General features: G+C 41.8%; 1 protein-coding gene across 2 annotated transcripts in view; it reads left to right on the top strand.

Annotated features, from left to right (window-relative positions):
* tmem259 (transmembrane protein 259) overlaps window positions 1–23,712 on the top strand; it is a 97,199-nt gene that overhangs the window by 59,088 nt on the left and 14,399 nt on the right. For both annotated transcript variants that reach the window (XM_072482681.1, XM_072482680.1), the window contains exons 4-7: window positions 3,023–3,133; window positions 8,986–9,108; window positions 14,755–14,855; window positions 16,311–16,368. In XM_072482681.1, coding sequence (XP_072338782.1) covers window positions 3,023–3,133; window positions 8,986–9,108; window positions 14,755–14,855; window positions 16,311–16,368 — 393 coding nt within the window. The remainder of the gene's footprint in view (window positions 1–3,022; window positions 3,134–8,985; window positions 9,109–14,754; window positions 14,856–16,310; window positions 16,369–23,712) is intronic.

The following is a 23,712-nucleotide window of genomic DNA, read 5'->3' as shown; positions in this document are numbered from 1 at the left end:
TTCTCCCCATGTCTGCGTGGGTTTCCTCTGGGTGCTCCGGTTTCCTCCCACAAATCCCGAAAGACATGCTTGTTAGGTGAATTGGATACTCTGAATTTCTCCCTCTGTGTACCCGAACAGGCGCCGGAATGTGGCGACTAGGGGCTTTTCACTGCAGTGTTGATGTATGCCTACTTGTGACAAAGATTATATTATATATTTACTCCCTCTGCCTTTAACACAAATTAGTTGCCATCTGCAAAATGCCCAATTGCAACATATCAGCTTCAACAGTGCCTTCCAAATCTATGATCACTATCACCTAGAAGGACAAAGGAATAAGGCTCATGGGAACACCAGACCACCAAATTCCCCTCCAATTACACAACATCCTGACTTGGAAGTATATCGTCACTAGGTCACAACCCTGGAACTCACATCCTAATAGCACTGAGGGAATATCAACACCCCATGGACTGCAGTAATTTGAAAAGACAGCTCACCAGTACCTTCTCAAGGACAATTAGGGATGAGCAATCAATCTTGATCTTGCTTCACCCTGTGAATGAATAGATCTCTATAAAGTATTAGTTTCCTTATTTGAAAAAGGGTACCATTGCGTTAAATGCATTTTAGAGGCGGTTAACTAGAGACATTCCTGGGAATCTTATGAAGAAAGGTTCGACGTATACCCATTGGAGTTTAGCAGAATGAGAGTTGATCTGACTGTAACGTATGAGATCCTGAGGGGCTCTTGAACAGGTGGATACTGGGAGGATGTTTCCTCGTGTGGGGAAGACGAGAACTAGGATGCACAGTTTAACAATAAGGTCACCCTTTTGTGACCGAGATGAGGAGATTTCTTTCTCTGGGTTAATTCTTTGACCCAGAAAGCAGTGGAGGCTGAGTCATTGAATTTTTTTGAAGGCTGAGTTAGGTAGATTTTTGAGAGACAAGGGAGTGGAGTGTTATGGGGGGCAGCCAAGGATGTGGAGTTGAGACAACAAACTGCTCCACCATTCATAATTTTATTGAATGGTGGAGCAGGCTTGAAGGGCAAAATGATCTACTGCAAAGTCTATGTTCCTAATTCAAAACTCTGGGGCAAAACCTTTTGAAATATTTCATGAGATAACAAAAAAATAGCCAACTCAGGTGAGTGAATGGCATAACAGAAGCTCTGTCAACTTGAAGGAGATGTACTTGAAAGTAATTTGTTTTAACCTGATTCTGAGTTGGTGCCAATCGAATTTGGATTTTGAATATGAGCTTTAACCAGGGTGTATTTTGGTGACCTCTCTATATACATTCTTGTCATTTGCAATTGCTGATGTATAAATTTGAAACAGCCCAGACACTCGTGATAGTGAGGCTAACAAAATATATTTTTGTGTTACTATTGTGTGAATATGCCAGTCATTGAGCTGATGCAAGTGCTATAGGTTGTATTCTATAGGGATATGGGTGGCAGAGCAATTACTGAGAAGGTTACAGATTATTATCACAGACTGAACAAGGTAGAGATATTTTGGACCTTCAGTTGGAAAGATACATAAAAGTTCATTCGTCTGAGTTCTTAAATATTAACCAATTTATTATGCTAATTCCCATCTGCAGTACGCAGCACAAATATTGTTGGATATAGTGTTGGCTCTTCCTGGTACTTGTGCAACATTTACGCCATTGAACTATACTGGGATACAGTTGTAAAATCTGGCATTTCCTTTTTGGCAAAACTACTCCCTGGCAAGAGAAAAAGGAGCATGACTACCGCAGGTCAATTTATCTTCTGCCCTCTGGCTAAGTCACAGAATGTTTTCTGCAAGACTTGTTTGCACTAATCATGTGAATCTCAAAAAAGAGCAATTATGCACAACATACCCACAAAAATATTGCTATTCATTTACTAGAGCTGGAGGAGCAAAATCTCTGTTGGGTTCAGTGATGACTACCTTGGTGCTTTCTATTGAATTTGGTCATGGCTCAATTAGAGTTTTCAGAGCCAGGAACTGCTGTCTCAAGAGTATTAAACATACAGAATTTCCACTGAAAGATAAATGATGCCTACCTGACATTCTTAATATTGTTAATATATCAGATGGGAGAGAATTACTTACTTCTGTTTTCTGGTGTAAATAAGATGTCATGCAATCTACTCTGCATAATCCAGTGATTGCATCTGTTAAAAAGCTTGGATTGGAAACTACATATTTGTTTTCAGGGTTATTCTTAGTTGTCAAAGAGAGTCATTTAAAGTATCTGAATGAACACATTCTAGTTAATTTCACATGCCCATAATGGTGCTTCACCAGTACTGCGGTACTCACACTTGTGCTACTGAGCTTTTACATGAAGTTTGAATTAATTTGTGTCTGCTAAATCCATGTTCATTAGTCAGTCTTGGTTTCTATCCTATCTAGTGTGGCTCACTTACCTTGGCAGCAAATTCATAGACCCATTTTTTGTAATCTACGAATAAGAGAACCACATTTAGCAGTGTGGCCATTGGGAGCTAACTCTTCACCTTTGAATTAAATGTTGGATAAAATTGGGAGATTGTGGGGGGAGAAAATGGACAGAAGTCAACACAAACATTTTAAAAGCATCTCCAGTTCTGTGCTTTTAAAAAAAATTTATAGTACCCAATTATTTTCTTTTTCCAATTAAGGGGCAATTTAGCGTGGCCAATACACCTACACTGCGCATGTTTGGGTTGTGGGGGTGAAACCCACGCAGACACGGGGAGAATGTGCAAACTCCACACGGACAGTGACCCAGGGGCGGGATTGAACCCGGGTCCTCAGCGCCGTAGGCAGCAGTGCTGGCCACCGTGCCGCCCATCCAGTTCTGTGCTAATGGCAACAGTGATTAACTAAGCATCTTTGGGAAGTGGTAATTACTCAAAAATTCACTTAAAACATCAGCTTCTACATTTTGAACTACTAACCATTCAAGCATCTTTGCTTGTTGCCCCAAATTGTTTCATAAATGTTACCACATGCCACTTCACACTGTCTAATGCTTACTTTTCCCCCTATTATAGTTTGGCCACAAGAGGAATACATTGTTGAATACTCTTTGGAGTATGGATTTCTGCGTCTCTCTCAGAGCACCAGGCAACGTCTAAACATCCCAGTCATGGTAGTTACACTAGGTAAGTGGTCGAATGTGTATATTAAATGTGTTTGGAACTGTGGAAAGGCTTTTGTCTTAGTTATGAATGGTGGTTGTTCGTGTTTTGTCAATTCTGCTCCCAGAGCTGCAGCATGCATTGATTGTAGTGACTGCGTGCATTTGAACGCGCAGCATAGAAGAATGTTACTGTACACCACTTATTCTGTCAGGTGAAGTTAGAGGGAAGCGAAAACACATAATTGAACACCCCAGTAGCCGTGCAAACAAGACAGAAACTAACAAGGAGCATGGGATTTGCTTTCCTGACAGTTCCCCACATTTTTCAGCAATTATTTCCCACGTTTGAACATTCGTAGTTTCTGAGATTTTGGCTATGTTCTTGCTGTGGAAGCGTTTGCACATTTCAACATTTTTAATTTTGAGTATCATTGCAGCTTTTGAAATTTTGTCATGTTTAAAATTGCAGTGAAGAACCTGCTTCCTCCAGCCATTATCATGTTAATTTAGGTTTGCTGATTTCTTTGCTTCTCTATGATGCACTTTGAAAGTAAAACTCAATATCATGGGTGGGATTCTCCGACCCCCCGCCGGGTCAGAGAATCTCTGGGGTGCCACGCGAATCGCGCCACGCCGCTCCGATGCCGCTGTGGCCAGCCTCTCAGGCTGGGGGCCTCCTTTCTTCCGCGCTGGCTCCTGTAGACCTGCGCCATTTGGCGTCAGGGCCGGCACGGAGAAGAAAGCCACTGCGCATGCGAGCGTTGGCGCCGGTGTCACTGCACATGCGCGAACCCCGCGGCGCCCAGTTGACGCCGAGATCAGCAGCTGGCCCCCCCCCCCCCCCCCCCCCTCCCGTGGGCCGGAGAATCAGGCGCAGGAAGGCCTGTTGGCGCCGGAGTAAAACACTCCCGTTTTTACGCCAGCGTCAACACTTAGCCGCGCGATGGGAGAATCCCGCCCAATGTGTTGATCTATTTTATTGTTGTATTTGAATTTTGTTCTGGGGGTGTGGCATATTCGATCCATATTGCCGTCTGACATCACTTTGAACCTGGGGAATCACAGGATCCATGCCCTATTAATGTATCTAATGATTTCATTTGAAATTGGAGATCCATCATATTTTTTTATACAGTTTTGCAACTGCTTTATGTCCTGGCCCTGCTGTCACCTCAACCACAGTGACCTGAGGCTGCAGGAGTCTTTCTTGGGGTACTTCAGGCTACTGGTGTTGCTATCTTTAATCTCTTGCCACTCTCTCTTAAGTGAAGCAGGTCTCCTTGTTTTTTTTAATTCATGGGGTGTGGACATTTTTTGCCCATCCCTGATTGACCATTATAGCAGTTAAAGGTAAACCACATTGCTGTGGGCCTGGAGTCACATGTAGGCCAGACGAGGTAAGGACAGCAGATTTCCTTTCTTAAAGGAAAATAGTAAACAAGATGGGTTTTTAAGACAGTCGGCAATAGTTTCATGGTTGCCATTACTGAGACTAGTGTTCAATTTCACTTTTTTTTAAAAAAAAAAAAGAAAAAATTTGTTACTTGAATTTAAATTACACCAGTTGCCATGGTGGGGTTTGAAGCCCTGTCCCAGAGCATTTGCCTGGGCTGCTAGATTACTAGTCCAGTGATATTACCATCACACCACCATCTCTACCTAGACGTTGAGCTTCCAAACCCACCTGGATATTATCTCTGCTCAGCTGTCTGAGATCTGCCTGTTCTTCAACCTAATCTAGACTGGTCTCTTCTGCAGCAAATATTTCTCAACCTTCTGCCCACCAAGATCCTATCTTAAGCACCAATCCGCTCAAATTAAGCCAAGATATTTTAGACATTAATTATTAGATAACTTGTCCCTATTGTGGCCCTAGCACAATTTATCCATGTCTGCTTTAAAATAAATGCAGGTGCTTCTACATTTGAAACTTTGGCACAAACCTTTGGCTCAAACTATCCAGTTGAAGGCTGTTACGGGCCAAGGTTTAGAGAACCCCAAAATGTATCATGAAGTTCACCTGACCCACAATTTTACTAGATTGTGGTATGGGGAGCACACGGCCCACTCTACAGGTGTGGTACAGCAGAAATTGAAAAATATTTTTTAAGCAAAACAATGTTTCTTTTATGAACTCAAGTTAACCTTTTGAAAATATACAGTGAACATCTTAGCAACCATTAAAACAGAAGCACATCGGGTTTAAATTCACTCCTGAGAACAGTTAGCACTCTGAATTCACCAAATGATTAAGAGATGGTCTTTACATGGCAGAGAGAACAACATTACACATTCTGTGGCTGACTGCAGCTCCAACACAGAAACAAAACCAAAAAACAGACACACCCAAGCTTTTCTCAAAGTGAAACTAAAAGCTGTCAGACAGCCCATGTGTGACATGATTGACAAAATTTAACTACATCTTTATGTAGTCCAGGCCAATAAAAATGTTTTTGGATTTTAGCTTGAGTGTTCCTTATTCCCAAATGACCTCCCACCGGTACCTCATGTGCAAGGAGGGGCTGTTTAGCACCGGGCTAAATCGCTGGCTTTGAAGGCAGGCCAGCAGCACGATTCCCGTAACAGCCTCCCCGAACAGGCGCCGGAATGTGGCGACTGGGGGCTTTTCACAGTAACTTCATTTGAAGCCTACTTGTGACAATAAGCGATTTTCATTTCATTCAACTCGCAACACCTCCTTTCTATACCCTACCAGCAATACTACTTGATGAACTTCTGCCCACTTTTCATCCGCCTGCATATGTCAAGGTCTCCATTTTCTCATCAAGACGTCACTTTTACAGTAATAACACTCTGGTATACACTCAGATTACTCTTCCGTATATGCTTTCTGATACATCTGTTTTATTTCTACATCTTTCTGTTGTAACTCTGCCAATTTTTCTGAACTAAAAATATCCCCTTCATCCTCCACCTTTTCTTGTTCTTTTTCAACTATCTGATCAAAAATAGTTTCTGACAATGGCACTTCAACTTCATCTTCACTCTTTGATTTCTCCTCTTGTCTTAACCTGTGGCTTTGCGACCTTGTCACTATACAATCCGGAAAAATCCCAGGATATTCGTCCTTCAACGCTTTAGTTGTCTGATTTTCCACTGGCTTATCAACCAAAGTAGGCATCACTCCCACCTGCGATCCAGCCACATCATTACCCAAGATAAACTGTATTCCTGGACAAGATAGTTTCTCTATTACTCCTACTACCTCTTCACTGGACTTTCCAACCTTACCGTATATAATGGAACACTACTCCTCTCACCCTGAATTCCACATATTACTACCTTTTCTGGCAATATTCATTCCAAACTACATAACTCCTCATCTCTTACCACATCAGCCTTCCCAGTGTTTTCTTCAACCACCAACACTGTGACTTTACATGGCCTAGTTTATTGCAGTGAAAACATTTGAAACTTTTCATTTGTTTTCCACCCTCCTGGATTTCTTTTTTAATCTGAGGTACACACTCATTATCTCTCATCAGATCACCTTTGCCTCTACCACTTGAATATTTCTCATGTTCCCAGTTTCTATCCCTCATAGGCTGAAACTGATGTCGGAAACCAAGCTTTGATTTATGAACTAATTCATAATCATCTGCCATTTCTGCTGCTAATCTCGCAGTTTTAACCCTCTGCTCTTCCACATGAGTTCTCACTGCATCAGGAATTGAATTTTTAAACTCCTCCAAACGTACAATTTCTCTGAGAGCTTCATACGTTTGGTCAATTTTCAAAGCCCTTGTCCACCTATCAAAATTACTCTGTTTGATCCTTTCAAACTCCACGTATGTTTGACCAAATTCTTTCCTTAAATTTCTGAACCTTTGTCTGTAGGCTTCAGGCACTAGTTAATATGCACCCAAGATGGATTTTTTCACCTCTTCATACGACACCGATACCTCCTCCGGTAGTGATGCAAACACTTCACTAGCCCTACCTACCAGCTTTGTTTGAATCAGTAATACCCACATGTCCTGTGGCCATTTCATTTGTTCAGCCACCTTTTCAAATGAAATGAAAAGGGCTTCGACCTCCTTCTCGTCAAACCTTGGCAATGCTTGGACATATTTAATAGATCCTCACCAAGTCTTCGACTTTGACGCTCTTCCTCACTATCCTCATCACTATCCTCAAACTGTACATTTCCCTTTAAATCCGTCAATTTTAACTGATTGTCATGTTTCATGGCCATGTTCCAAAGTTCAAACTCTCTCCTCCCTCTTTCCTCTCTCTATTTCTTTTTCCTCTTTCTCTTTCCTCTCTCTTTCGTATTCAAGCTGCTTTAATTCTTATGTTCCATTTGTGTAATTTGAAACTGAATTTTTGCTATTTCCAATGAGTCAAACTGTATCTCAGGCAACTTTAAATGCTTTGCCACAACCATAATTACCTCATTTTTCGCATTTTGTCAGGTAATGTTAACTGCAATTTTTGTCAAATCTAACAATCTGCTTTTAGTCTCTGTCCGTAAGGTACTGCGTGTGACCGTCACCACCCCAAAAAACCTCAGCCTCTGAAAGAGGCATTGTCCACAACACACACTCCACTTAAACTGGAATATAACACCTGAAAAGCAACCACAATATGCTCACTCCTCACTGTCTTTAAGTTCACTAAGCCAATCCAATAGATAGACTTTTATCCCGGATGGCCCCAATTTGTTATGGGCCAGGGTTTAGAGAACCGCAAAGTGTATCATGGCGTTCACCTGACCCACAACTTTTACTAGATTGTGGTATGAGTAGCACACGGCCCACTCTACAGGTGTGGTACAGCAGAAATCTAAAAGTATTTTTAAAGCAAAAGAATGTTTATTTTATGAACTCAAGTTAACCTTTTTAAAACATGCAGTGAACATCTTAGCAACCATTAATTCAAGCACAACCCCCAAAGAATACAACACTAAATAATCCTTGAGCTTTCCTTTTAACATCTATAAGACTTAAAATAAACTTTAACAGAAGCACATCAGGTTTAAATTCACTACTGAGAACAGTTATCACTCTGAACTCACCAAATGATCAAGAGATAGTCTTTACATGGCAGAGAGAACAACATTACACATTCTGTGGCTGACTGCAGCTCCAACACTGAAACGAAACCAAAAAACAGACACACACCAGCTTTTCTCAAAGTGAAACTAAAAGCTGACAGACAGCCCAGCTCCACCCACACTCTAACATCACTGCAGTAATAAACACCCATTTCTTAAAGGTACACCCACTACAGTTATTCTATAAAAAACACCCATTTCTTAAAGGTACTCACATGACGAGGCATAACATTTGAATTCATCCCAGTGTTTCTTGGGCTTTGAATTATTTTCTAATTCTATGACCTTGGCAGAGATCCATGTCCTTTTCATGGAGGTGTCGAAGAAAATTTGATTTTGACTGTAAATGTGCAGTGTAAGATGGCTTTGGTTGAAGACCAAGGGCTATGAATTTATAAAGACAATATATCATAAAGGTTTGAAGATGGGTATGGCATAAAAGTCTGGCAAGTTGAGACCAGTCTGAGGGCACATTGAATAACTGAGTTGTGTACAGATCTATCCTCCAGCTTCAATAACTAGATTCCATTTGAGGAAATCTCACATAATCTGGATAAAACTCTGGAAAGCATTGTTGGGTTTCTGGAATTTGAAAATCCCTAAATCTCGTAAACATATATTCTGTTTAGATCAATTGAACTTGCTTTTATTGGGATATTAGGCTTTTAATATAAAGAATATGGATTATTTATTGAAGAATAGGACTTTAGTTCTGTTCTTCCTGTTGACCCCACACTTCAAATGCTACCAGAATTTAGAATTGGCTCATTAGTTACATTATACAATTTTGTTCACAGATCCAACAAAAGATCTTTGCTTTGGGGATGGTTTTAGCCGGTTTCTTTTGGATGAATTCTTGGGCTATGATGATATACTAATGTCCAGTGTGAAGGCGTTGGCGGAAAACGAAGAGAACAAAGGTGAGTTCAATTAACACTTAAAAAAACTGGCTCACCTAGTCTCATCTAGCAATTAAACAAGTGACCGATCAACCTATTTACTTATTCGTGAAACTATATTTTGAATTTAACCTTTTGCTCTCCGAAGCAGGCATTTGTAAGTTTACTTTCCTTTTGGATAATGCATGTTATCAATTTTTAAGTTATGTTACCAACAGTAATATGTAAATACAAATGTTTTACTAATAAACGTTGGTGTTTTTAAATGGCAGATGTTAAGTAGCAATTTATAAGAACAGAATAACTCCATTTAACCCCTTAAAACTGTTCTTCAGTTCAGATAGATTTGTATCTGAAATCCATCCACCCACCTCTGTTCCTAAGCTACAAACTCTTAAGTCTAAAAAAAGTAATCTCAGTTTAGAGTCAACATTCAATTGACCTAGCCTCGGAGGCTTTGGGGGAATCCGTTTCATATTTCCACTACCCCTTGTGTGAAGAGGTGTTTTTTGACATCATCACTGAATTGCCTGGTTCTAATTTATTAGAATTATTTTACCCAATTTTACCCCTTTTTTTCCAGTACAATCCACCTACCCTCCACATCTTTGGGTTGTGGGGGTGAGACCACGCAGACACGGGGAGAATGTACAAACTCCACACGGACGGCGATCCGGGGCAGGGATCGAACCCGGGTCTTCGGTGCCATGAGGCAGCAGTGCTAACCACTGTGCCACCGTGCCACCCACCTGGTTCTAATTTTAAAATTGCGTTCCGTGTTCTGGTCTTTCCCATCAGAGGAAAGCATTTCTCCCTATCGTGCCTATCAAGTCCTTTACAAACATATGACAAGGACAGACTGATAAACACTCGTTGCTCCAGCTGACCAGTTTTGGAGAATTGTGATTCCTTGTGTATCACAGTATACACGCTTTCTTCTCCTCGCAAAAACATTTGATCTCCTGAGAGAGGAAAAAACAGATAAAAGCCCTGGTCAAAATGGCACGTGGGGGGGAAGAAATCAGGGAAATTCCGCTCCTGCCTATCAAGGAAATATAAACTAGTTCAGGAAATTGCTCTGCCCTGAATTCGTTGCAGTGCCTATGTTTTGTAAGAGGTCATTTTTACCCCAACCAGAATCAGTTCCAACTCCAGCTTGAAGGAATTCAGCCAATCTGTATTGACTGTATGAGAGAACAGCCCGTTCCAGTGGCCCACTATTTTCTGGGAAAGGAATCAACATCTACCATCCAACCTAGGCCTGCTCTTACACAACTTAAAATTCTGACCTCATGTCCTCCCTAACCTATTGTCAAACTGTAAGCTGGATGATAATCTCAATTCTTTCATCGTTTTGTAACAGCAAGCCGATCTAAATCACTTATAAAATATTTTAGTTAACAAGATAGGCTGAGAGTTGCGACTCCAAAAGTGCAACTCTCTCAGCTTATCTTGAGTGTTGCAGTGGGTGGGAAAAGCGGTGTTGAAGCTGCTGGCCCCATCGGCAGCTTTCTCCTCTGTATGGTTCAGCTGATTGAAATAATCGGCATGTGGTGGGTCCCGCGACAATATGCTGGTGCAACACTGACCCCCCCCCCCCCAAAAGCTCAGGCATGATCCCCTTCCCTTGAGTGATGCACTCATCTGAGCTCCTCCTGCAAGCCGTGGGAGTCCTGTTGTAATTCACATCCTGAAGAGAATGGATAGTGTAATGGTGGTGGGGGGCGGTGATTAAAAACATAGAAAATAGGAGCAGAAGTTGGCCAGTTGGCCCTTCGAGCCTGCTCGCCATTCATTATGATCATGGCTGACCATCCAGCTCAGTAACCTGTTCACGCTTTCCCCCATATCCTTTGAACCCCTTTAGTCCCCAGAGCTATATATAATTCCTTGAAACATACAATGTTTTGACCTCAACTGCTTTCTGCGTTAGCAAATTCCATGGGCTCCTTCATCTCACATCTCAGTCCTAAATGGTTTATCCCATATCCTTACTGTGACCCCTGCTTTTGGACTCCTCTGCCATTGGGAACATCCATCCTGCATCTATCTTGTCTAGTCCTGTTAAAACTTTATAGGTGTCTGAGATCCCACCTCATTCTTCTGAGCTCCAGCAAATATAAATTAACCGACTCAATCTTTGCTCATATGTCAGTCCTGCCATCCCAGGTATCAGTCTGGTTAAACCTTGGCTGCACTCCCTCTAAAGCAAGAACATCCTTCCTCCGATAAAGAGACCAAAACCGCACAATATTCGAGGTGTGATCACCGAGGCCTGTATAATTGCAGCAAGACATCCCTATTCCTGTACTCTAATCCCCTCGCTATGAAGGCGAACAGACTATTTGCCTTCTTCACTACCTGCTCCACCTGCATGAAGGTAATGGACTTGAGGAATCCATTACAATAAATTATCATCTCATTATCAGGCGTAAAGACTTCCCAACATTGAACATTGGGATTCCCATTATGTCACTGGCGGGGCAGGGGCAATCGCGTCATGCCTTTATGTTGGCTTGAATGCAATTTGGTCCTCCTGCAAGATTTTCCGCTTCTGTCATTGACCCCGCCCGATGGGAAAGGGAGCAGAAAGTCCCCCACCACTTGCCTCTAGACTCTTTCAATATCAGCCACGATGTGAGGAAGCCAAAACTGGCCACAGTATTCAAAGTAAAGCCTGATCGAAGCCTTGTAACGGCCAAAATAGCATGCCTCCACTTATCACCTGTTGTCTTATTAATGCATGCACTGTTTGCTCTATCTTTCACTTACACTCGAGCACCCAGGTCCCTTTATTTCTCGACTTCTTTAATAATTTTCTCTGATGTGTATGAATATTGAGCATTCACCCTGCCCACATGCTTAACACTACTTCCAAATTAAACATAAGTGCCAGTCATGAGCACAAACTCCCAATACATTACGATCCACTTGATGTAGTCAAGCATCATTTATTATCCTAACACTCACCCAGATCTTCGTATTGTTGGAGCTTTGGGGTTCTGGCCAGTTAATCCTTTCACTCCAAATGATTTGACTTGACTATTATTGGTGACAGTAATTAAGTATTTTATTCATTATAAGCAAAACTGGATACATTCGAATATCCAAGGAGTTGTTCACAAATCACAAGCATGGGTTATCTCAATGAGTGTTCCTTGGATAGGACATTGTGATGTCTGTGAATCTATCCTTGCCAGCTGGTGCTCCAGGCACCCTCATCCATTCAGTGATACATGTGGGGCAGCTTGCCCTTTGGCAACATCTGTCCGATGGTCCCAAAAGGCTGGCTGAATTCCTCTGCAATCTCAGGGAACCCCTTCTTATTCTTTCTTTAGACAGCAAAGCCCATGAAGACGAGTTTAACCCAGTTGTAGACTTAACACCTGACTTAACCTGTCTAAACACAAAAGTGCCATTTAGTCATTGCTGGCTGCCTCGGCCAACTATGTCATCTGGACCATTATCAGTGCAATCTTTACACAGATGTGGTGTATTTGCTGCTTGGGGATTCCTGTGAGAAGTTCCCTTGTTTTACTGCTTACACACACACACACACACACACACACACACACACACACACAAACATATATATTAGGAGCAGGAGCAGGCCACTCTGCCCCTCAAGTCTGCTCCACCATTCATGGCTGAACTGATTGTAACCTCCACTCCATATTATCATTTCGGTTGAGTTGCCTAGTCTCTGTTCTCAAAAGAACATTGCTGCCTTTGCTTGCTATTTTGTTCTTGTTTCTGTTCTTCTTTGAATTTACTTTGATTAGTCATATTGCCCATTGCTTCTCCTTTAACTGTCCCACTTCTTCTACTACCCCTTCTCTAACGTTATTTGCTTTCACAAGGCATAACTGTTTTTTCGGTTAATACAAAGGCTAAACAAAACATGTCTATGGATATTCTTGGGCTTACAGGCTATTCCAGTGCTATTATCTACAAATTTATTTGCAGGTCATACCCCCATACCTGCAACCAGATCATTAATCAAAGAGTAACGGTTAACAATGATCCCTTTGGGACACCACTGGTAACTGGTTTCAAAACAGATCCAAATCCAACTGTAACTACCTTTTACCTAACATCCTGAAAACCAGTTCCCAATCCAGCTCAATACGTTACGACTAATACCTGAAGCTAAGCTTGTATAATTTTGACTTTATCAATAGCTTTTTGGAAGTCTACTTGACTTCCCTATTCTCTTCATAACTTCTTCAAAAAAAGCTGTTTAAAATATATTTAAGACTGACCTTTTTATGTAGTCGTGTTGGGTGTCCTTAATATATCTTTCTTGATTCAAGCAAATATATAATGTCTCCAAAATGTTTCCCTCAAACACCTTTCTCATTACTAATGGCAGACTCATGGGCCTATCGTTCGTTACCTGAGTCTGTCTTCTCTTTTAAAGATGAGGACTAAATCCTTTTGGCCTGCAGGGGTAGCACTGGAGCACAGTGGTTAGCACAGTTGCTTCACAACTTCAGGGTCCCAGGTTCGATTCCCGGCTTGGGTCACTGTCTGTGTGGAATCTGCACATTATCCCCGTGTCTACGTGGGTTTCCTCCGGGTGCTCCGGTTTCCTCCCACAGTCCAAAGATGTGCAGGTTAGGTGGATTGGCTATGCTAAATTGCCCTTAGTGTCCAAAAAAGGTTAGGAGGAGTTACGGGGATAGGGTAGAGGTATGGGCTTAGGTAGGGTGCTCTCTCCAAGAGCCGGTGCCGACTCGATGTGTTGAATGGCCTCTTTCTGCACTGTACATTCTATGAATCATCCTAGAATGCTGAGATATTAAAATATGAGCAGGGGCTGACACAGCACATGCCCAATCTCCCTGAGGACCATTGGGTGATTATTATTTGGCCTGGCTGCTCTATTTTCAAGTTTTTAATTCTATCTAAAATATTATGTGTATCTAATTTAATACTATTTTTATTAAAATCAATACATTTTCTAGCTGAGCATAATCTTCAAGAGTAAACACATGCAGAGTACTCATTTAATATTTCCGGTACACACTGACTACTTTGTAACCTTTCCTTGAACTTCCTTCAATGATTAACACAGTCTTTGACAGTTTTGACTCCTCACATAACTTTAAAATAAACTCTTCCCAGTTCTTTCACAATTGTCTGCTATCCCCTTTTCCATTAGCCTTTTAGCTGACCTAATTGCCGCTCTTAAACACCGTAATTAGATCACCCCTTAATTTTCTATACTCCAGGGAATACAAACCTAGTTAATGCAACTTTTCGTCATAACTTAACCCCTTTTATCCTGAACAGGAGTCCAAATTCAAAATGTATCATAAGCTAGGCAACTCCTATTTTTTGCTATTTATATTTTCTGCATAACTCTCAACAATTGGTGCAATTTAGAATCCATAATTCATTGGCTTTTATGTTCGCACTAATGGAAATTCATCAAGAAACACATTTAGCTTGATGTGCTGCCAGGGCCACTTAGCCATCAATAAGTGCAACTGCACAGCTCAAGCTTCTTGTTTGGGCTCTATTCCAGATGGATAACCTGAAGTTGGTGATGGGAAATTATCAATTTATTACAGGTTTTAATAAGTTATTTGAATTAAAACATTGTCGTTTTGTCATGAGTGGCAGCATCATCTCAAATCTCAGCAATTATATTTTATTAAATAGGCTTTTTGCGCAATGTGGTGTCTGGAGAACACTATCGTTTTGTAAGCATGTGGATGGCTAGAACCTCCTACCTGGCGGCCTTCGTCATCATGGTTATCTTTGTAAGTATGTTGGTGAACCATACACATGCCCATCATTCCTGCAGTTGGCTTCCAGATGCATAGGCAGAAAAATTGTCTCCATTAGCTCCTAGGTGTATAACATGTACCTAAAACTCAATGTAAAAAAAAATTGTAACCGGAGTGAATGCTGCCTATTTGTGTTCCTCAAAAGACCATCAGGAATTTCTTCCCAGTATGTAACACTGTTTGCCTCTGTCTGCCCCTCCCACAGGGAAAATAAGGTAATGGGTTTGTGCTTCCATATGAAGCAGTGTGAAAGTTTGAATTGTTGTGCCACTCCCTATATGACAATAAAAAAAAAAAAGACTTTCTCATCCAATTTTATTAGCCCATTTACCTTTTTAGGTAAAGTGTTCCTATTTTCTGCTGTTCTGTAAAATGCTCTGCTATGTCTCTCTGTATGAAATGAACACTATATAAATGTAAGTTGTAATGCTAGAAAATATGCCTGTGTTATATAAATAGGGTATGGGAAAGGAAGATTTCATTTAACGTAGATTGTTATTCGCATTAAGTTATTCCATTGCAACTTTTGCAGTAGCTTTTACCTGTAAAGAGAAATCATTGTTTTAATTCTCTTTCCAAAAGTTCATGTAGACCTGTTTGTTCGTGACGTCCATCAGCAAGTAACTGTATTTGAAACTATTTATGTATCTAAATTTATATCACAGGCACCTGTATTATCACCTTTGATTTAGATGCTGATCTTGAGAAATTGAGGACTGGTTGCATTAGTACTTAAAGCAGAGTAACTCGAAGAAATAGAACAGACACTGAAATGACTGGAAAATGTATCTTAATCTAAGGAACATCACTTTTAATAAATTCGAAACAGCACCTTAGCTTTACATTCTGATATTCTTACATGGCAGTTGAGAAGATAGTAATTTTGCTCCATCATAAAGAGCTACTAAGTCGGTGAATTTCTTTAAAAAATAATCTGGACACATTAACATTGAGAAATCATTAAGGACGTTTTGAAAGAAACTTTCATGTGGTTTAATGGCAGTTTTCAAGGGAATTGGCAAGATTTAATCCAGGCAAATTGTTAATTTGCAATGCATGATTCAAATGCCAGGGGAAACCATTTCAAAGTTATTATGCTATGAATTAAAAAGAAACCAGAAAGAACTTTTTCCACCCAAATAGGCAATGGACTGGTGGCCTAAATACCAGTGAAGGCCATTAAAGGAAACTGCCTTATGTTTGAAGCAATTAGATGCATTTCTAAAAGGGGAAAGAGTTCCTGTTATGGGGTCAAATTCCTATTTACATTTATGACTAGACATATTTAGACATACATGAACACACAGACACGTTAGTTGCTTGCAATTATCATCTGAAATTGAAACTTCGAAATAATTCAAAACCAAAGTTTAAATTGATCCTCAATTTTACAAGAAGCTTTGACTGTTTTTCTTTCCTTTTCCCCAGACATTGTCGGTTTCTATGCTGTTACGTTACTCTCATCATCAGATCTTTGTCTTTATTGGTAAGTTTGTGTCTTATGGTTTCTTCATTATGAGCTTTGCATAAAGTGAACAGGAAGTGGTGCTCCTTTATTTAAAAATGTTGATTTGATGAATTCTTGACCAAGTCGGGCAGCATGGTAGCGCTGTGGCTAGCGATGTTGCTTCGCAGCACCAGGGTCCCAGGTTCGGTTCCTGGCTTGGGTCACTGTCTGTGCGGTGTCTGCAAGTTCTCCCCGTGCCTGTGTGGGTTTTCTCTGGGTGCTCTGGTTTCCTCCTACAAGTCCCAGAAGACGTGCTGTTAGGTGAATTGGACATTCTGAATTCTCTCTGTACTGGAACAGGTGCTGGAGTGTGGCGACTTGAGGATTTTCACAGTAACTTCATTGCAATGTTGATATAAACCTACTTGTGACAACGATAAAGATTATTATTATTATTAAGTGGTTTAAATCTATAACCCAAACCCTAATTTCCTTTTTTCCGTTAATGCATTCAAGTTAAGCTGTGGAATACTAACACAAGTAGTTATTGCCTGGTGTAATGCTTCACTCTAATTCAAACAGGGGTTGAATTGTTTATGATAAAATTAAAAGCATCTCCATTAAAGTAATGGGGAGGGGGGAAAAAGAAAGACATACATTTGTAGTGCATCTCACAATCACCAGATGTCTCAAACACTTGCCAGCCAGTGAATTACTTTTTTGAAGTGTAGAAAATGCAGCAGCTAATTTGCACTCGGCAAACTCCCACAAGCATCAATGCGATAACCATCTGAGCTTTTTTTTGTGATGCTGATTGAGGAAGAAATATTGGCCAGGACAGCAGGATAACGCTCCTCATCTTTAAAATAGGACCATGGGATCTTTTACATCCACCCTAGCAAGTAAATATGTCCTTGGTTTAACCAATGAGTGGAATGAGATTTAACTCCTAACTATGTGATTCAGAAGCGAGTATGCTGCCAACTGAGCCACCGCTGACACAGCTAGAAGAAATGTCATAATGCTGTTCAATGCTTCATATGCTTCCATCTCTGTGTCATTTCAAGCCCTCTGTGTCCTTGTACATTCATGTATTATCCTCCATGTTCTGGGACAGTTGAATATGCAGTTTTGTTACACCTGTAGCACCATATTTTGACTCTATGTTCCTAGGTTTGTTTTCATGCCATCACAGCTTTTGTTCTTCTCTTCAAAATCTTTTCTGAATGCGTGAAAGGAAAATGGGGAAAAAAATTGCACATGCAAATCTTTAATGACATTTGCTTCACCCGTTGAAGTCGAAGTCTGTTATGCAGGTCTGAAATGCACATGCATTTCATATCCACTGTGGCCCTCCATAGATATCAATCCCTCTTAAAGGAGGCGCATGCTTAGTGTTGCAAAGTTATTTCGATATTGTCTACATCCTCTGCAATCTTGTATGGATCATCATATGTTTGACCCTATCAGGTGATTGCTCCTGGCGACTATCCCTCTTTTCTCCCACCCTCCCCCTCTCTCACACATACACACCACAAACGTGCGCACATATATACACGGATCTACACACGCATACATACACCTTCTTCCTGGCTTCTCAAAGTGACTGAACCTTTAACTTACCTGCTTTACAGCTAGTGCTGTAAAAAAAGGACTCCCATACATCTGGTTCATTTGCCCTCGATGGAAGGCCTTGGAAACCTGCTGCAGCAGTCTCCCCCTGGCCCGAGTTGGAAGGTTGGGTGAGAAAGCAGCACTGGATTTCCAGGTTTTAAAAAATAAAAACCTGGAGTGGCATGGCAATCGTACTCTGTCACTCCATGGAAGTTATGACCCAGTAAAGCCAGTTTTGCAAATCAGCTAGAGTGCTAATTTGACACTTAACTATAAGCACAATAAATAAGCCTATATTTGAATACTGTAGTTTCATACCTATTCAACAGCATCCAAACTATATCCCATTTTTAAAAAAAAAACAACAAACTAAATACTAATGACATCACAGATAAATAGAGACATAAGGAAAAAAATAGAGGGTCGAGAGGAGGCATACACCAAGTATATGAACAGCAAAGGAGAGCATGAAAAGCGAATAGGAAAGCCAAGAGAAACAATGAAATTACATTATCAAAGTAAATAAAACAAAATAATGGTACAAGCGTATTGTACAGAAAGAAAAGCTGGGATGGGAATAAGGAATTGAGTTTAAGGATAATAGCTTTTATAATAAAAGGGAGAAATATTAAATAAATTAATCAAACATAAAGAAGATAAAACCGCAGGTCCAGGCAGATTGCATTCAGCATTTTTTTTAATCGAGGAAAGATGTAACAGAGGGTGCCAGAGGACTGGCAGACGCTAATGTTACACCTGTATTTAAGAAAGGAGATGGAACATGTCTGGGGGAACTATAGATGTTGCTCTTATTAGCCTTAGTTTTATTAGCTCTAATTCTGTCACCTTTGCTCACGAGTCGCCAGGTATCTTTCTGATACCGCCACGTGGTTCAAGCTCTAGTTATGATTAATAAGACAGCACACCGCTTAGTAAATGTTAAATCAACGATCATTTATTATATACAGCAATAAATACTTATACAATAATCCTACGTTCTAGACTACTACCTACCACTACAGGCCAATACTTAACTTTGGGAATGGCCCACCAGGTCAGGGAAACGAATGGCTTATCGAATTGGGTCTGGCCTGCGGGATTCAAAGGCTGATACAGGTCGATGGCTAGGAGTCTCTTATCGGGCAGCGATCGCTGGAGTCAAACTTACGGTTTCTTGTCGATGGTTCTTGCGAAGGATGCGAGCAGGAGCAGAAGGGAGAGAAGGGTCGATCTGAACTTGGCCCCTATCTTTATAGTCCCCAGGGGTTTCCCGCCTCTCGGGGCGGTCCTTGACCCTGGTCCCAAGTGATTGGACTTGGTCTCAATCACTGGGTTCGATATGCTCCAATAATGGGGCGATTCCTTGATCGGGGGGGTGGTCGTTCACCTTTCTTTGTCTCGGCCACTGCTGGCGCCAAGAGGTCTGGATTGGGTTTCAATTGCTAATTTGTTGCAATTGTTTCCGGGGATAGCAGATTAAACTGCAGATGGCTGGGTTGATGTGCTGCTAATGGTCGCAGGTATCGATCTGGGCCGACTTCCCCAGAGCCGAATACACTGTTCTGTCTGCAGCTGTCCGTTTGTGCCCTGTTGGCTGATTTTCCCATCAGCCTTTTCAGTTAGCCATTTTACATCGGGTTTTGGCCAAATTATTCGGGAATCAGCCATTTTAGGTTGCTACATAGACCAGTAGGCTCAACATCAGTAAAGGGAAAAATAGTGGAATCCCTACTATAGCAGAAAATGAAAAAATATCTAGAAACCAAAAATATTATAATGAGTCAGCATGGATTTCAAACGGGAAAGTTGTTTGACCAATCTCATTGAATTCTTGAAGATGAGAGTTGATGAGGATTTGCAATAGATGTAATCTATCTGGATTTCAAAAATAATAAGACCTACATTTCTATTGTGCTTTTCACAGCCACCAGACTTCTCAGCAGTTTGCAACTAATTAAGTGCTTTAAAGGTATTGTAATGTAGGAAACATAGCAAGAAATTTGTGCACAGTGCATTCCCTTAAACAACAATATGATCCATTTTTGTGATGTTGATTCAGGGATAAACATTAGACAGGATACTCGGAAGAACTCCCTTCCTCTTCAAAATAGTGCCCAAGAAATCTTTTACATCCATCTAAAATGGCAGATGGGGCCTCGGTTTAACATTTCGTTCAAAAGATAGCACAGTGTAGTATTCCCTCAGTAACAGCACTGAAATGTTGGCCTTGAAAACTGCCCTCCATCTGGAGTTGAACATGAACCCACAACTTTCTGATTGAGGCAAGAGTACTACTAACTGAGCCATGACTGTCAAAGCAAAAGGTCTTTGATAAAATGCCACAAAAGCCAGTGGGGGAAAAAAGGGATAGTGGCAGCATGAAAATTGACTGAGAGACAGGAAACATAGTGGTGAACGGTTATTTTTCAAACTGGAGGAAGGTGTACAACGGTGTTCCCCAGGGGTTATACTGTGACCACTGCTTTTCTTAATATACATTAATGACTTGGACAGGACAATTTCAAAATTTGTAGTTGACACAAAACTTGTAAGTATAACAAACTAGAGATAGTGATAGACTTAAGGATATAGGCAAGCTTGTGGAATGGGCAGGTAAATTTAACACTGGGATCTGCAAAGTTATACATTTTTGTTGGACACACGAGGAGCGGCGATATACACTGAAGGGTGCAATTCTGAAGCGGTTGCACAAACACGGAGACATGTATATGTGCGCACATCGTTGAAGGTGGTCGGGAAGATTGAAATGGCATAATCAGGTATGTCATAGTGACGGGCATTGGAGGGGTGGCTGGTGGCGCTGGTAAGCATGTATGGTCCCAAATGGGATGATGTAGGGTTTGTGAAGAAGGTGTGTGGAGCCATCCCCGACTTGGATTTACAGGTGGAGACTGGAACTTGGTGCAGGAGCCGAGATTGGACAGGTCACGGCCGTGCTCGCTTGTCCCTTGGGTGGTGGTGGGGGGGGGGGGGGGGGGTGGGGGGGGGGGGGGGGGGCACGAAGGCGTTGGCTGGACTAATAGCAAAAATGGGAGGGGTGGACCCTTTGAGGTTTCTGCACCTGGGGGAGTGAGAGTACTCTTTTTTTTTTTTCTCCTTGGTCCACAAGGTTTATTCGCAAATTGACTTTTTTGTGGTGGGGAAAACACTGCTGACAGGGGTTAAGGGATCGGAATTCTCAGCAATTGCGATATCGGACCATGCACCACATTGGGTGGATATGGTGTTGGAGAGGGGTTGAGTGCAGAGGCCGGGGTGGAGATGAGATGTGGGGTTGTTGGGGGACTAAGGGTTCTGTGATAAGATTGGGAAAGTAATCGAGGAATTCGAACTCAATCGAGGGGTTCAATTGTACGGGGGATGTTTCGCAGGCGGTGGTTTGGGAAGCTCTAAAGGCAGTGGTGAGGGGGGAAGGGTAGGTTGGAGGAGTTTCTCCCGAAGGTGATAGATAAAGATCAGACTGAGTTTGTGAAGGGGAGGCAGCTCTTTTCGAACATTAGGAGGATATGGGACGTGGTTATGGCGCCGGCAGAGGGGAGGGAGACAGAGGTGTTGTGGCATTGGACGCTGAGAAGGCATTTGACCGAGTAAAGTGGGGGTATTTGATGGCAATTCTGGAGCGTTTTGGGCCATGATTTGTAGATTGGGTAAGGCTGCTGTATAAGGAGCCGAGGGTGAGTGTCCGCACGAATAACATGAATTCGGGATATTTTGCTCTGCACCTGGGATCAGGCAGGGATGCCCTATGTCCCCCCCCTGTTGTTCACGCTTGTGATTGAGCCATTGGCCATCAAGTTGAGGAGTTTGGAGGTGTGGAAAGTGATAGTGTGGGGGGTAGAGCATAGGGTATCTTTGTATGCGGATGACTTGCTGTTGTATGTATCGGAACCAAGTGGGTCGATGGGGGGCAAATTGGAGTTGCTTCAAGTATTTGGGTCTTTATCGGGATATAAACTTAATTTAGAGAAAAGTGAATATTTTGTGGTGTCTCGGCCAGAATTGGGGGGGGTTACCATTCCTTAGGGTGGGGACTCACTTTAGATACCTGGGTGTGCAGGTGGCACGGATTGAGGGGGGCTCTGTAGGTACAACATTACTCGTTTGGTGGGGATGGTGAAAGCAGATCTGACAAGATGGGATGATCTTCCTCTCTTGCTGGCAGGTCGGGTCCAGGCAATTAAACTGAATATGTTGCCACGATTTTTGTTTATTTTTCAGTGCCTGCCGATCTTTCTGCTAGAAGCATTTTTCAAGGAGGTTGAAAAGATGATTACCTCATTTATATAGGGGGGGGGGGGGGGCTGTTGGGAGGGGAGGGAGGAGGTGGCGAGGATTGGGAGGGTATTGTTGCAGAGAGGATGGCAGTCGGAAGGGTTGGGTCTTCCGAATTTACTATATTATTACTGGGCGCCGAATGCAGAGAAGGTGAGGAGCTGGGTTAGAGGGGGGAACTCTCAGTGGGTCAGGATGGTGGAGAGTCTGTGCAGGGTGTTGAGGTTGAGGACGTTGGCAACAGCGCTGCTCCCGATGGCCCCGGGGAAATACTCAGGGAGTCCGGTAGTAGTAGCGACATTGAAAGTGGGGAGGGGTTGCCGGGGGGGATTGGACTGTGTATGTTGTTAGTGCCTATGGATGGGTGGATTCCTGATTCCTTTTCTTTGATGTTTGTATTTAAAATGTTGGGGGTTGGGGGAGATGGGGATTGTTGACTAGGCGTTTGGCATTGTATTTGTTATTGTTGATTGTTGGTGGATTTAAATTTGGATGAAAATGTGAAAAAAAAATAAAAAATTTTAAAGACTTAATAGAGGCTTAGAGTGCAAAAACAAAGACATTATGATGAACCTTTATAAAACATTGATTCGGCCTCAACTGGAGCATTGTCCAATTTTGGACGCTGCACTTTAGGAAGGGTGCGAAGACTTTAGAGAGAGCACAGAAAAGATTTACGAGAATGGTTTCCGGGTTGAGGGATTTCAGTTATATGGATAATCTGCAGTGGTTGAGTTTGTTCTCTTTAATTCATTGTCTTAGGCATGTGACGCTGAGTTCATTGAATTCGAGTAACTTTGACTGACATTGTCCTAACAATATCTCACTCAAGATCAGATTTGGCACTTTCTGTTTCGGAATCATCCCTCCACAGAAAATCATCTTCTTCTTCACCCATTGAATTGGATGTTCTACATTGTAAGGGTCCTTACTGGTGATTCCTTTATTTTCCCTTTATTTTTTGCTGTTATCCTTTTGATCCATGGATGCTTAATGGACATGTATCTTTAAGTCAAGCAGCAGAGAGAATGAGGAATTCAAAAAGTTGTAGCAGAGTATATGGTGCTGGTTTTTGAACAACAGAACTCCGACATCTATGGCATCTGAGAGATGGGGTGGGACTTGGTTCGATTGGTTTGCTGGTGGCTAATGAATTGGCCAAAAGGCCTTATTCTGCCTGGTAATAGGTGGTGACTTGATCCTACCTGAGTTAGACGTTTTCCAGAGACCTAAGGAAAGCAGGGTCAGGTCCCTGGACACTCGGGAAAGGACCTGCTCTCTCTCGTTTTCTTCAGAAAGGCTGCTGTATTTATGAAACTGCAGAGACCTGTGTGTGTGGTGTGCACACATATGTAGAGTTTGGGGGCAAGTTAAAGTGGGGGGGGTTAGGAATTAGATAATAGTTGACCAGTTATATTTGCTGCATATTTCATTATAGTTCTTGTTATAAAGAAAAAGTAATTGTGTTTACATTTA

This window comes from Scyliorhinus torazame, chromosome 18 (genome assembly GCF_047496885.1).
Source record: "Scyliorhinus torazame isolate Kashiwa2021f chromosome 18, sScyTor2.1, whole genome shotgun sequence".
Lineage (NCBI taxonomy): Eukaryota > Metazoa > Chordata > Chondrichthyes > Carcharhiniformes > Scyliorhinidae > Scyliorhinus > Scyliorhinus torazame.
Note: the sequence above shows the minus strand (reverse complement) of the source record. Positions and strands in the feature narration are given on the sequence as shown.